The sequence below is a fragment of the Gopherus flavomarginatus genome, chromosome 3 (assembly GCF_025201925.1).
Source record: "Gopherus flavomarginatus isolate rGopFla2 chromosome 3, rGopFla2.mat.asm, whole genome shotgun sequence".
In the NCBI taxonomy this organism is placed as follows: domain Eukaryota; kingdom Metazoa; phylum Chordata; order Testudines; family Testudinidae; genus Gopherus; species Gopherus flavomarginatus.
The window spans coordinates 242,770,498-242,786,116 of NC_066619.1; the positions used below are offsets into that span (position 1 = coordinate 242,770,498).

Genomic DNA, 15,619 nt, shown 5'->3' on the forward strand with positions numbered 1-15,619 from the left:
GAAAGGAGCTGTGATCAGACGCCATGAGGGGGGCCAGAGAGAGACTGGAACTATTCATAGTCCTTAAGAGGAGGGCTGTGGCAAAATCCTGAAGACAAGGGACTGAAAGGACAACACAGCCATGAAGCAGGGACTGTGTTTTGGCCCCTGACACAAGAGAAAGCAACACCCCTGCAGTGAGGGGAAAAGTACTATGAAACTCTCAGGAAGGGCTGAAAAGACTCTGAAGCTGTGCCAGAGGGGCAAAACGACATGGAGACAGAACTGGTTAAAAAAAAAAATCCTAGTTTTTGCAAAATAGTTCTTGTTTAGAGTGTTTGAAATTAACCCTTTAAAAAAAATCACAAAAGTTGCAGGAATTTTTACTGAAAACATCAGAATGGTGATAGAAATTGTATTTACTAAAAACTTGGTGTTTGGTAATTGAAAAGTTTGATAAACGTTTTAATAATGTTTTTGATAAATAATTGGAAAAATATTGAAAAGATGCACAACCTTTTCCCTCCATAAAAACTGAACAAATTTTGTTTTTGAAAGAAGGCCATTCTCTGACTAAAAATGACTTCAGCCAACTCTGGTTGATTAGCCTGGATATAGCGTGAACAGCTGAATATATTTTGTTTAATAACAATAAATGAAACCCCATAGGGGAGACTTTTGTATTAAACATCAGCATGATGTAGGAGACTTTACTGATTTTGCTAAGATGAGGCCCTGAAGTAAAACTGATACACAAATGGTGGGTGCAGATGGAGAAAATATAGCAACCAACTGACAGGGCCAGGAGGGAGGTGAAGCCTTAATACAGTGTCTGAAACATCTCATCAATAGCAAAAACCCAACAAAATACTTGTTTAAAAAGTTATATTGACTAAGCGCTATTGGGAGGTTGTGAGTATGAGGCTGGGCTGTTATCTCATATGTAACTAGCTCTACCTAGCTACAACAGTTTGCTATTCTGAGAAAAAACAACAACAAAAAATAGTCTTTTTTTTAAACTAGCAAACACTTATCTTGAAAGATAATTGGCTTTTATACTAAGATCTTTATTTTCTTCCTTTTAATCTTCAGAGGTTTTCTGGCTTCTACTGAGCAGAATTTCACATCAATTGGCAGATCCCAGTAATGACAGCGAAATACTGAGGCATATATCTGCAAAGGTAATTGGGCACCGAAGTTCCATTGATTTCAGTAGGAACCAGCTTCTCAATATCTTTGAGGCTCTGGGCCTGCATGTCTTCTCTCAATTGCTGCTTATTGTTAACAACTTGCTGTAGTAATTCCACAATATTATCACATCTTCAGACAGTTCTCTAACAAGGAAAGTGAAAGAGATATTTGTGGATTTTTTAAAAACCAGTTCTGTAGATTTAAGAGCAAGGATACTGGGCTGGACACTCGGCTCCATTTAATCGATTTTGCATGGCTCCTGCAGCACTAATCAGACTTAAAGCCATCTTAAGTGACTCTCTGAAGATTCCCCTGGAATGGGAGGGGTAGGGGAAATATTTGGGTTGCAGCTTCTACATCATCTCCCTCCTGAAACCAATGTAGGGGGCATGGTAAAAAAAAAAAAATGAAGCATGGTCAAAGTGCCTTCCTGCCATGTTGATCCTTGGTGGCCAGAATGGCTCCTTGCAATGGCAAGCAGTCAGTGGACAGAGCAATCCTGGTCTTATATACTTTTTTTAAGTCTGGGAAAACAGCAAACAGCCCCAAGATGAGGACACCTTAAAAGAGGTTTGGAAACCAATTTTGCACCCTCCTCCTCTGCTATTGCCATCCAGCTGCCTCAACAGGTGGCAAACTTTATGGGATAGGCGGTGACTGGAACAGCCCCTCTAGAAGTGCGGAGGAGAGCACACACTGGGGGAATGCAAGAGTAACCCCTACTACTCTGCCCATTGGCCAGCTGGAGTAGGAGGGGAGCTGACTGGTCCCTTGCTGGGGCCAAATTGGTAGAGTCCCGGTGGATTTTCTGCCTTCCTCGCAGCAGTCGGGAGGCACAGTTAGGTTCAACGGGAATAAGATTTAGTAACCAGTGGTAGTACTTGGTAGGGACATTGGTTTGTTGCAAATTGCAGCCAATTTCTAGTGTGGTTAAAAGGCAGGGATTGTTCTCAGAAGTAAAAGACCTGGGATTTCGCTGGTGGGCTTTATGCCCAGGGGTAGGGGGAGACCTTGTGGCATGTACAGGCCAAGTTCCTCCCCCTGTCACATTTCAGTACTTTCTGTCCACCTCGCAGGGTGTGTGGCTGTGAGTGAAAGGATTCAGATGAGAGAGCTGAATCTAAGAGGTAAGCTGAGGAGAGTCTACCCTGAGTTATGGGCTATGCAGTAGGAGCCTTGTAACGCTGCACTGGAACCACCTAAAATGCCTGGTATGCAAGAGTCTGGTTGACAGGACAGGTAGCACCCCTCCTTTGGTTAAGTTTAATAATGTTGCAGTCTGACACTTAAAACTGTCCCCGTGTCGGTCTTCATTCGCTGACATGTCCTGAATACTACTATGGTACAGTTGAGGACAAGGCTTATTAACTGTATAAGTTGGATATGCTGGCTGCTGCCACTGATTTTATTGTTCTCTCATTACACTCACAACAAACTCTCACATCCTTTACAAATGACCTGCTTAAGCTTTCTTTTTATGGGGTCTGTGAAATGTAATGTGCCTTTTTATTGCAAAATGAAGGGCTGGAAGGTGTTTTCCAAAGAAACATTTTTTTAATTTAATTTTACTTAGGAATAGGTGGAATGTCATGAGTAGAGGATTCAGAGGGATTACTCGGTGTCTCAGGTGTTGACTGAGTGTTTTCTCATTCCCTAACCAAAGAGCAGGGTGCAGAATCCTTAATAAAGACTATGTTCCCAGGTGTTTATTATTCACTGAAGTTAGATAGGTGTTAACAAAAAATAACAAAACAAAAAAACTCCAACAAACAACAGTCTGACTAAAAATTCCTTCCAGGCAGTATACATCTCCAGTGAAACAGCCTTGCTCGCCGTACTTACAAAGAATCCCAGCCCATATATACTTCACACACAAACAAAACAAATCCACTTGCCTCCCAAATTGCTTTGTGTTTCAGATATCAGTGCTAACTTATGATGATGTAGTCTAAATTGTTCAAATACACCACTACCCCGATATAACGCGACCTGATATAACACAAATTCGGATATAAAGTGGTAAGGCAGCACTCCGGTGGATCAAAGCAAGTTCAATATAACGCAGTTTCACCTATAACGCGGTAAGATTTTTTGACTCCCAAGGACAGCATTATATCGAGGTAGAGGCGTCCTGTTTCTGGTTCTGCCATTGTATATCCAACCTCATTGGTTACCTTAATCTACCCAGAAAGTGTTAAAAGGAACACCTTATTTAAAAAGTTGGCAGAAGAATGATAACTTTTGTTCAGAATCAATATGCAAGATTAATACAGTCTATATGCCACATACTGATGTGCCAAAAATATTTTTCAGTATTTTTTACCTATGTGCTCATTAAAGCAAGGCACAAATTTTTCTAAGGGAAAGGGAAATTAAACTTACAAGTCTATTCTGCACCATATAATGAATATAACACCACTGCCAGCAACATTTAGCGCATATTGCGTCACTGCAAAGAGAGGATTCCTATTTCGCAGAATTTAACTGATGCAGTTTACTCCTAGTGTCTTTCAGTTACTGAGCTCAGATTAAACAACAAAGAGTCCTGTGGCACCTTATAGACTAACAAATATATTTTATGTTAGTCTGTAAGGTGCCACAGGACTCTTTGTTGCTTTTTACAGATCCAGACTAACACGGCTACCCCTCTGATACCTGAGCTCAAATTAACATTTGACTTGGTGCCATAAATTCAGAATTGAAGACATTGTGATGGGCAAACATTGCAGCTATCTCTAACAAGGGGAAACAAAGATGACCCTGGGGAATTATAGACCAGTCAGCCTAACTTTGATACCTGGAAACATACCTGAACAAATTATTAAACAATAAATTTGTAACTACCTAGAGGATAATAGGATTATACGAAATAGCCATCATGGGTTAGTCAAGAACAAATCATGCCAAACCAACCTAATTTTCTTCTTTTGACAGGGTTACTGGCTTGGTGGATATGAGTGAAGCAGAAGACATTATATATCTTGATTTTCGTAAGGCTTTAAAAACAGTCCCACATAATATTCTCATAAGCAAACTAGGGAAATGTTGTCTAGATTAAACTACTATAAAATGGGCGCACAATTGGTTGAAAAACAATACTCAAAGAGCAGTTATCAAGCTATCAAACTTGAAAGGTGTATCTGCTGAGGTCAGTCCTGAGCTTCGTACTAGTCAATATTTTTGATAATGACTTAGATAATGCTGTGGAAAGTATGCTTATGAAATCTGCAAATGATACCAGGCTGGGTGGCGTTGCAAGCACTTTGGAGGACAGGATTAGAATTAAAAATGACCTTGATAAATTAGAAAACTCGTCTGAAATTAATACAAAATGAAATTCAGTAATGCCAGGTACAAAGCATTACACTTTGGAAGGAAAAAAATAATCAAATGCACAACTACAAAATGGGGAATAACTGGATAGGAAGTAGTGGTGCCGAAAAGAATCTGCAGGTTATAGAGGATCACAATTTGAATATGAGTCAACAGTGTGATGTAACTGAGAAAAAGGCTAATATCATTCTGGGGTGTATTAGCAGGAATGGCATATGTCAGAATGTCAAGGTTTCTTTCCCCAGTTTGAACTTTAGAGTACAAAAAGTGGGGACCTGCATGAACACTTCAAAGCTTAATTACTAGCTTAGATCTGGTACACTGCCACCAGCCAGAATTTAGTGTCTGGCACACTTTCTGTTCCCCCAAAACCTTCCCTGGGGAACACAGATCCATACCCTTGGATCTTAAAGCAAGGAGAAATTAACCATCCCCCCTTCTTTCCCCCCACCAATCCCTGGTGAGTTCAGACCCAACCCCTTGGATCTTAAAACAAGGAAAAATCAATCAGGTTCTTAAAAAGAAAGCTTTTAATTAAAAAAAGGAAAGGTAAAAATTATCTCTGTAAAATCAGGATAGAAAATGCTTTACAGGGTACTTAGATTTATATAGCCCAGAGGAAACCCCCTCTAGTCTGGTTCAGAGTTACAGCAAACAGAGGTAAAAATCCTTCCAGCAAAAAGAAACATTTACAAGTTGAGAAAACAAAAATAAGACTAATCCACCTTGCCTGGCTATTACTTACAATTTTGAAACATGAAAGACTGATTCAGAAAGATTTGGAGAGCCTAGGTGTACATCTGGTCCCTCTTAGTCCCAAGAGCGAACAATGAACAAAACAAAAAGCACAAACAAAGACTTCCCTCCACCAAGATTTGAAAGTATCTTGTCCCCCTATTGGTCCTCTGGTCAGGTGTCAGCCAGGTTTACTGAGCTTCTTAACCCTTTACAGGTAAAAGAGACAGTAACCCTTAACCATCTGTTTATGACCAAACAAAAAAAAGAGGTAATTGCTGTACTCAGCACTGGTGAAGCCTCAGCTGGAGTACTGTGTTCAGTTCTGAGCGCCACACTTTAGAAAAGATGTGGATAAACTGAGCAAGTCCAAAGGAAAGCAATAAAAAATGATAAAAGGTTTAGAAAACCTGACCTATGAGGAAAGGTTAAAATAAATTGGGCATGTTTAGGTTTGAGAAAAGAAGAGTGAGGAGAGAACCTGATAGTCTTCAAATATGTTAAGGGCTGTTATAAAGAAGACAGTGATCAATTATTCTCCATGTCCACTGAAAGTAGGGCAAGAAGTAACGGGCTTAAAAGATTTAGGTTAGATATTAGGAAAAACTTTCTAATCATAAGTTCCGGAATAGGCTTCCAAAGGAGGTTGTGGAATTCTCATCACTGGAGATTTTTAAGAACAGGTTAGACAAACCTTGTCAGGGATGCCTAAGTGCAGGGGGCTGGACTTGATGACTTCTCAAAGTCCCTTCCAGCCCTATATTTCTATGATTCTATGGCAGAAGATCTTTTCTTGAGCTTCAGGTAAGATACTAGCTACAACCTTAACAAATGTCTACTCCTATTATACAGGAGAATGTATGCCACTTTTACAAAAGTTGATGGGAGGGCCAGTGAGGATGAACACAGGAATTTTTTTGCCAGGTGTCTACAATGTTATTGAACCTTGAAGTACCTTCTAAAAGCAATCTGTCCTGGCAGCAGTAAACTATGGGTGTTTTGCGTGCGTGTGAGAGAGAGAGAATAGCTACAGCCTTCACAGGCTGTCACTGACCATCCCCCATTTTGATGTTCAGATCGAAATAGCATCCTACATTTCCTTGGCCTGCCAGCAGAGATTGGATTGAGAACGATAACCTCTGCCTGCTGCTGTTCTTTTATAGGCAAGCCCTTGTTGGCTTGCCAATACCAGAACTTGGGAGAAGTACTTGGAATTAATTCCCTAACCAAGAAGTGCTGCCATTGGTCAGCAGTCATAGTGCCCTCCAAATAGGGGCACCAACCCCCCAAAAATGGGCTGGCTGTGAAGGGCCAGTCCTCCTTTACCATTGACAATTTGCAGCATCATCTGGGAAATCTCAAGTCTGATATTTCAAATGTATAGTAAGAAGTATACAAGGAATATTTTAGAAGTAAAAGAGAAAATACATTTGTCTAAGAAAAAGCCTTTAACTGCACTACAGATGCTAGGATAGCTATCAACGTATTTTTGTTTTAATGTAAAGCATTATTTGTATACCCACAACAAAACATGGACCTGTAGAAGTTTTCAAGCAATCTTCTAACAGCTTCATACGAGTCTTCTGGAGCTCAGGACTGTCCCACTCTTCTGTTTCTACTCCCCAGTATAAGTCTATGACCTGGAAATCAATGTATAACACACTGTTAGTTTTATTCATTAGTTTAAGCTTCTCCTACATAACAAGATGATCAAGATCTCAATTAAGAGTTAATGTGGGCCAGTGGGTAGAGCAGTGGGCGGAACTGGGTGCTATTCCCAGTCCTAACATGGACCAGCTCTGTGATGTAGGCAAGTCAACTTACCTCTTTGTTTCCCCTCCCACTGTCTTCTCTATTTAGACTGTAAATTCTTTGGGGGCAGGGACTGCCTCTTACTATATGTTTGTACAGCACCTAGCACACTGATGTCCCGATCTCAGATGGGGATTCTAGTTGCTATTGTAATGCAAATAATAAATGAATAATAATAATTACAAGACTCTGGTCAAAATCCTGGCCCCTATGAAGTCAAGAGTCTTGCAACTGACTTCAACACAGCTTAGATTTCACCCAGTGACTTTTTGACCCCTCCAGAGATCAAACTATCCTGTGCTAAAATGAATAAAAAAGACAGGATTGGATTAGATACTGTAATATCACTCCTCCCTTGTTCCCTAACGTTTTGTTGCTCTGGAAGTAAAAAATGCATGAATTTATAATAGCAGATGGCTTGCTGTTCAGACTTTCATCTGTTGCTATAGATTCAGTTTTATAATGTTAATAGGATGCAAGCAAATGCATGAAAGAAGCTGGTTGAGGTTGCTACATTTATTTAAAGAGATTTAGTGATGAAGCGTGGTTTCGCTACATATTTTAACTGTTAATGGATGGAAGTTTCATTATTGCAGGACATTTTATTTAAAGGAACAGAGTCCTTTATCTGTCTCAGGTTTTTAAAAAAATAAATTGATGATATATCCTGCTGCGATTTGCTTATTTATGCTACTATCAGTTATCAATAAAACCACGTGATACTACTGTAAAGAAGTCATTACTGCACAATTAAAAAACAGTATTGGGACATATCTTCATTATTTAATTTATGTATTTATTTGTATTGTAATAGCACCTAGACGCCTCAATCAAGATGGAACCATATTGTGCTTAATACAGTCTGAACACAGTAGTAAGAGAGAGTCCCTGCACTGAAGAACTTACCATCTAAAATGTATACGGTTGATGCATTAGTCAAGTTAAACCACTTGTAAACAGGCAAATCTTAGGAAGGTTCTGGTAACAATGACTGATAGGTTATAAGACCCAATCCTGCAAACAGTTATGTACATGCTTTACTGCCATGAGTATTCATAGTAAAATTAAGCACATGTGTAACTGTTTGCAGGATTGGGACCACAGGCACTACACGCTGGAGGTAAGAGACCACATGTGGTGACATAGCCCAAAGAGTGAAGTGCATTATAAAGTGGAACAAAAGAGAATAATGTCAGACAGACTAATTTTATACATTTTTACTTTACATAAACTATGTCCAAAACACTCGTTAGAGCAAGAAACTTCTTTGCAGCTCTTGCCATCTCAGCCTTCCTGCATCTCTCCGCTTCATTGATCTTTTTCTATTTACAAGTGAAAATATTTCTTTTCTCCATATTTCTTTCTCCTTCCCATTATTTATCTATGGATTTATTTTTGAACTCTGTGTTGTTTTCATCAGATGCCTGAATATTAGAATTGCATAAGACAGAAATTAACTAATTCAGTCATATATTCTCAATTCCACAGATATTTGAATTTGCAGCCAGATGAACTTGTCACTCAAGAATTTTCTCAGGCATCAAAGGAAATTTTTACTCTAACTGACCAGTCAGAAGTCAGAGAACTTGAGCTAGGACAGAAGAGAGAACAGTGTGTCAAGGCTGACTTTCTAGCATGCTGTGTGCCTCTCCTCTATATGTTATGAAAGGTCAGAAGGTATCTTTCTAATAACAAAATCGCCCAGCAAAATTTCAGTAGAATAGACAAAAAAAAACTAGTATCTTATGTTTAAATGATTTTATTGTTATTGTCTTCTTACTTTATGAATCAAATTTTGTGCCTTGTACACATGGTAAATGCATTCTGATTTATTAAAATGTGATTATCTCCAGAAATGGGACTAAGTAAAAATGTCAGATTTCTCAAAAGACTTCTCCTTGGGTGTTTTCTAAGTCATAACTTCTTTCTTTACTGACAAAAAAGAAAGATGACTGACAAGGAATTCTACATTTTCATATTTTTTTTCTTGAGGGGTGAATACCTGGTGCCATTGACTTTCTATTCTTTTCAGGTTCTTATTCTGTGCTCATCATTGTAGTATCTGAGCACCTTCCATTAAAGCACTGAGCAATGGGACTAACATCTTTCACATTTGTTCTCTCATCCTCTCTCCGGGTAGAAAAGAGTGTGTAATTGGCAGTGTTTTATTTTGTAGTGTGTGTGTTATTGTTCAGTGTTGTTGTAGTCATGTTGGTCTCAGAACTAGATGGCATCATGGAACGGGCTACCCAAATACCCTGAAAGAATCTGCTTCAATGTGGAAAAAAAATCTGATCCAACTGCACATATTTAGTTGTTACCTAACACCCCAGACTGGAACACATACAGGGTATCATTAAAGAATTATAATCCATATTTGATGGGGACCCCATCCTGAAAGAAATCTTTCCCAACCCTGCCCCCCTTCAAACAACCCCCAGCTTTGCCAAGCTCATCATCAGAAGCAAGCGCCCCACAGGCCAGGACAAACCAACTCAAAGCAGCACCAGACTCCCCCGTAACAAGTGATGCAAAACTTACAGACATCTCTCTATTGGTATGGTGGTCAATACGCCCCTGAACACAGCTATCACAGCATGTAATGCCCATCCTCCAATGCACTACATGCCCCAACAACAATTGTGTGAGTGAAATGAGAATCGCTAGGCTCTTGAATAAACTCACATAAAAAAGTGATAAAAGACAAAAAAAAAAATCATATCCCCAGTGGATGAACACTTCTCAAAAAGTGATCGTTCTATATCTGACCTCTCAGTCCTCATCCTCAAAGGAAGCCTGCATAACACCTTCAAAAGACGAGCCTGGAAGCTTAAATTCATAACTTTGCTAGACACTAAAAATCATGGACTTAAGAAAGCCACTGGATTTATGGCTCATTACAACAATCTGTAACCCACTAACTTCCCCCCTCTCCCCGCTTCTTTGTTCTATGACTCCAGAGATGTTAACTGGGCACTTCACCTTGAAAGGTCTCTTACAGTATGTGTTAACTTCTTATGCTAAACAATCTGTTCCACCTTGTTTTTAGCTGTGACACTCTGTGGGCAAGTCTACCCTTAAAACACTGCATGGGTGTAGCTGCACCGCTGCAGCTGTGCCATTGCAGTGTTTTCATGAAGACGCTCCAAGCCAATGGGAGAGTGCTCTCTAGTCAGTGTAGTTAATTCACCTCCCTGAGAGGTGGCAGCTAGGTTGGCGGGAGAAGCTCTCTTGCTGACATAACGCTGTGTACATGGGGGGTTAGGTAGGTATAAGTACGTCGCTCAAGAGTGTGAAAAATCCACACCCCTGAGTGACATAGTTATACCAATAGAAGTCTGTAGTTTAGACCAGACCTGAGTACCTTTTTCAGATCTGAAGAAGAGCTCTGTAAGCTCAAAAGCTTGTCTCTTCCACCAACAGAAGTTGATCCAATAAAATATATTATATACTCACACGTTATTTGTTTATGTTAGAAAAGGCAAGGTCAAAGAAATGCACCTTGCACTTACACTAGAAGGGGCTGAGGTTTGTGATGCTCTTTAGCTGCCAGGGCGTTTATTCCACAGTCTTGGGCTGGCCCCTGAGTATGTTGTGTCTCCTGCATAGATGAGCTTTATTTTTATTGGAGCTTCAGGTACTTTCTCAAAAGCAGGGCTCATTAGGATGCTGGAAATGAACGCTTGGAGCAATGGTTGTAAAAGGGTAGTTGGGGCCCACCTGACTCAGTCCCTCAGAGCCCGATGATGGTAGAATGCTGAAGAAGTCATGAACGGGGTTGGGGTATGTATTAATGCAGAGGCAGCACTCATAAAGAACTACAGTTACTGGTGAATAATCTTTCCTTTCTGCTGGAAAGTGAGGTTTAGGATCTCCCGATACTAACATGTGGAAATACATTATTACTGTTGTGCTAGACTAGAGGATGTTGTTGGGGGCCAGCAAGTTTTTAGGCAATCACATTATATTGCTGAAGCTGGTGGATGCACTAGCCACCTTTCATTCATGCTAAATGAAGGCACAATTAAATGTCCATTTCTTTAGGGACAGCTGAAATAATAGAAACCATTGCTGAAGGCACAGCCCAGCATGGAAAGGGCTGAACAAGAACTAACTCAGGGAGAATAAGAAGGGTGTCCCTGGGACTGACTGAAAATGCAGAGGCTGAAGAATTGATTGGTTGGGAGCAGAAAGCAGCCAGAGAAGCAGATGATAGCATAGCCTTGAGAAGGAACAGAAACAGAACTCCTTGAGACACGGGACCGACAGGAAAGTGAGCACAGATTTCTGAACAAAGAAACTGCTTCCTGCTTCTGTATTCAGGGGAAAAGATTTTGTATATATAGTCTTTGTAAATAAACAGAATTGCATCAAAGAACTAACTGATTCTATCATTAATTTCTCCTACTAATGGAAATAACCCTGTAAGGCCCCAAATATTGTCTATCCTCTCAGGCTAAGGGCAACATTATTAAATCAGAGAATTGTAAGGGACCTCGAGAGGTCATCTAGTCCAGTCCCCTGCACTCATGGCAGGACTAAGTATTCTCTAGACCAGTGGTCCCCAACGTGGTGCCTGCGGGCGCCATGGCGCCCGCCGGGGCATTTATGTGCACCCGCCTGGTGCCCAGCAGGGGACAGAGACCTCAGGCTGTGGGCGTGGTGTTCTCTGTTCCCGGCAGATGCGGGGCCTGCCTAGTTCCCAGCAGGGGAGCGAAGCTGCGGCCCCACGCCTGCCAGGGACAGAGAACTCTGGGACTGCAGGTGCCGGTGTTCTCGGTCCCTGGCAGGTGCGTGGCCGCGGCATAAGCTAGAGAGAAGCCGCGGCCCCGTGCCTGCTGGGGACAGAGAACTCTGGGGCTGAAGGTGCTGGTGTTCTTGGTCCCCAGAAGGTGCAAAGCCCACCTAGTACCCAGCAAAGAAGAGAATCTGGGGCCCCGCGCCTGCTGGGGACAGAGTACTCCAGGGCTGTGGGCACTGGTGTTCTCTGTCCTTGTGGCTTTTCACTGGCTTCTCTCTTCTCTCTGGATTCATATATTATGTAATATTAAACATGTTTTTTGTATTATTTAATACACAAATACAAAATAAGCCTTGAAAAATTGTTGGCACCCGCCACACTCTTCTGAAAATGTGAATGTGCTACTGGTCACAAAAAGGTTGGGGACCACTGTTCTAGACCATTCCTGTGAGGTGTTTTTTTAATCTGCTCTTAAAAATCTCAGTGATGGAGTGATTCCACAATCTCTCCAGGCAATTTATTGCAACACAAATGATGAATCTTTTGCAGCTACAGTTCACTTAGCACTAGTAAACACGCTTTGCTTTGGCAAGCAAATCTTAGCGACATAGGTGCTGACTGCAATGGTGCTCCAGTGCTGGAGCACCCTTGGAAAAAACTTAGCAGGTGCTTAGCACCCACCGGCAGCCAAGCTCCCTTCCTCTGCCCAGTGCCTCCCACTCACTGGTGGCCCCGCTGATCAACTCCTTCTCTCCCTCCCAGCGCCTCCTGCATGCTCTGGAGGAGCAGGGATGGGACATGCTTGGTGGAAGGGGTGGGAAGAGGTAGGGCATGTGTGGGAAGAAGCAGGGTGAGGGAAGGAAGAGGCGAGGAAGGGGTGGAGTGAGGGTGGACCTGGGGTAGAGGGGGGTTGAGAGAAAGTCGGCGCCTATGCATAGGGGTATTCAAGACCCATAAAGAGAGACACAGAAAAGAAATAATTCTAGGATAAATCCCTATGCTTTATTGCTCATAAGCATGCTTCCATCCCAATTCTGCCTGAGCTCTCCTGGACAAATTTTTGATAGTGGTTTGTAAATTTGTGCCTAGTAACTGCATATCCAAACAGGCATGCTCGCACAACTGTGTGTGCGCAAAAATAAGAGGCCACTTTTGAAAATTTGGCTGTAATGTCTCAAAAAATATCTTTCAGGACTGGCGTTACACCATCATGACCTAATCTTGAATCACAACCTAATACCATTGTGTTACAACATGATGACTCTGCATCTTGACGTCATGACGTTACATTGCAATGTGGTGATTCAGTGTCAAGCTATTAAAAATCAACTGTCACATGAGAAGTTTGCCCTGCCCAGCAAGCTGATATAGTGTCAAACCTATATGCGCGTGGAACCTGAGAATTTAGAAAGAAGGAGTATATGGGATACAGCGGAACAAGAAGATGCTTGTGACTGATGTCAAAGCATATTTATTACAGTAACTCCTCATTTAACGTTGTCCCACTTAACATGGTTTCAATGTTACCTCCCTGCTTAATTAGGGAACATGCTCGTTTCAAGTTGTGCAATGCACACTTATAACATCGTTTGGCTGCCTGCTTGTAAGATTCTGTGGAAGAGCAGTGACTTTACAAGGGAGCGTTGCCTAAGTTCCGCTTCTCCGCCTCCTCCCCCGCCCTCCTGTGTTTCCCCCAGCTGTTTGGCGGTGCTTAGGACTTTTTGGGAGGGAGGCGGAGGAGTGAAGACGCAGGGCTTCCCTGCTCTTGCCCCTCCCTCCTAGAAAGTCCTAAGCGCGAAGTGCTGGGCGGGAGGGGGAGAAGCAGGTAAGCACTGCATCTCCACTCCTCCCCCTCCCTCCCAGAAAATCCTAAATGCCACTAAACAGCTGTTTGGCGGCACTTAGGACTTTCTGGGAGGGAGGGGCAGGAGCGGGGAAGCTTAGGACTTTGTGGGGGGAGGGATATGGCATGCTCCGGAGAGGAGATGGAGTGGGGGTGGAAAGTTGTGTGCCTGGAGTGGAGCGGGGACAGGAAGAGGCGGGCCTGGAGCAAAATCCGAGCCTGTTCTCCGGGGAAGTTGCTGTTGCTGCTGCAAAGGTGCTTCCTAGCGTCCTTTCCTGCAGCGAGCTGTGCCTGTGTGTGGTAAGCCAGGGGCACTTCCCAACCACAGTACAGTACTATACAGTATATAATGCCTTTTGTCTGCCCCCCCCAAATTTCCTTGGAACCTAACCCCTGGCATTTACGTTAAATCTTATGAGACAATTGGATTCGTTTAACATTGTTTCACTTAAAGTTGCATTTTTCAGGAACATAACTACAACGTTAAGTAAGGAGTTACTGTACTCATAATTGGAGACATTGCTCACCCAGTGTCCACCCTAATAGAAATATTACTCAGTATTATTGCCTAACTGGGTTGCCAACTTGACACTCTGTGTAAGAGTTCACTGCCCGAGCTAGACTGACTTTGAGGCTAGTCTACTTGCACATCTGATTTCTTTTTTTTAAGCTTTTCACTCATGAGTCAGTGTTTTCTGTTTGCTTTCCTAAGCTTCTGTCATAACAACTCCTATCATCTTTATTGGTCATTCTTTTTCTCTTACTAATTGAAAGAAGTTAGCATTTTATTTTGTATATCTTTCTGTAGGGTGCATTAGCCTGTTGAGCCCTTTAAGCAGAAAAAACTGTAAATTGTTAACAATATACGTGAACTTTTTTGCTTGACTCTGGATGCCTTCATTTTCTTGTGCACACTGGATTTTCTTTCTTCCGTTTATCATATATCTTTTTTTCCTCCCCACACTAGAAGATGCCTCCACTTAACAGTTGTTAATTATCCTGAGAAAATGTTTCCATTATGAGCTAGTTTCTCAGTTTAAAATAAACCTAGAGAAACAGATATATGTCAAGCTGTTTAAAGATTCAAAATATCATGTGTTCTGGAGGTACCCTTTCTAGCATACTTTTTAATCTCTATTTTAACAACAGTCCAAATCAAAATGATGTTTCTCAGAAACATTTTCGTGATTCAAAGGAAAACAAATGGAACTAATAGAGTCTACCCTAAACCAATTCAGAGATGGAATTAATCTATTCAGTCACATTTCTCCAGATATGGTAATTATGTCCCACAGGAGTGGTCAACACAGGAAGCCTGACAGATCTGATGTTTTGCAACAATTGAGACCCTGTTATCGGTGGAGCCAGATGACGCAGAAAAAACTGGAGCACTGAATATATTAGAATGAATTTAAGTTAGGTCACGATTTATCAAGTAGATGATGACTTGAGGATACTCTACAGTATGTGGTTTTCATGGTAGCCAGACACTGATCAGATCTTATAAGTAGAGGACCGCATATAAAAAATAAAAAGTTTCATCCACCCAAATACTCTATCTGTTACAATAAGAAGCTATGTCCCTTCTTGTATGTTTGAAAAGTGCCTAGTACTTCATGGGCATCACTTCAAACTAATAATTAATAATAATGATTTTTTTGTATTAAAAGATAATGCTTCCCATAATAACCATAAAATAGTGGGAGGTCAGACTGCCAAGAAAAAAATATTTTTATGAGAGAAAAATCTCAGAGCTGCTGCAGAATGCTTTCTCACTTTCTCTTTGTAATTTTTATATAACCTTTCCCACTTGAGCCAAAAAACCTGATAAAATCACTTGTATACTAACGTCAAAACTAGGGCTGTCAATTAATCACAGTTAACTCACGCGATTTAACTTAAAAAAAATTAATCGCAGTTTTAATTGCACTGTTAAACAATAGAATACCAATTGAAATTTATTAAATATTTTGGATGTTCTTCTA

At 41.2% G+C, this 15,619-nt stretch overlaps 1 protein-coding gene across 2 annotated transcripts in view; it reads right to left on the reverse strand.

The window, feature by feature from the left end:
• The window catches only part of NWD2 (NACHT and WD repeat domain containing 2), a 158,246-nt gene that overhangs the window by 66,716 nt on the left and 75,911 nt on the right, over nucleotides 1–15,619 (reverse strand). The window contains exon 3 of one of the 2 annotated variants that reach the window (XM_050947293.1): nucleotides 6,762–6,878. In XM_050947293.1, coding sequence (XP_050803250.1) covers nucleotides 6,762–6,878 — 117 coding nt within the window. Of the gene's footprint in view, nucleotides 1–6,761; nucleotides 6,879–15,619 lie in introns of those variants that run through there. The other variant, XM_050947294.1, reaches the window with a different exon arrangement.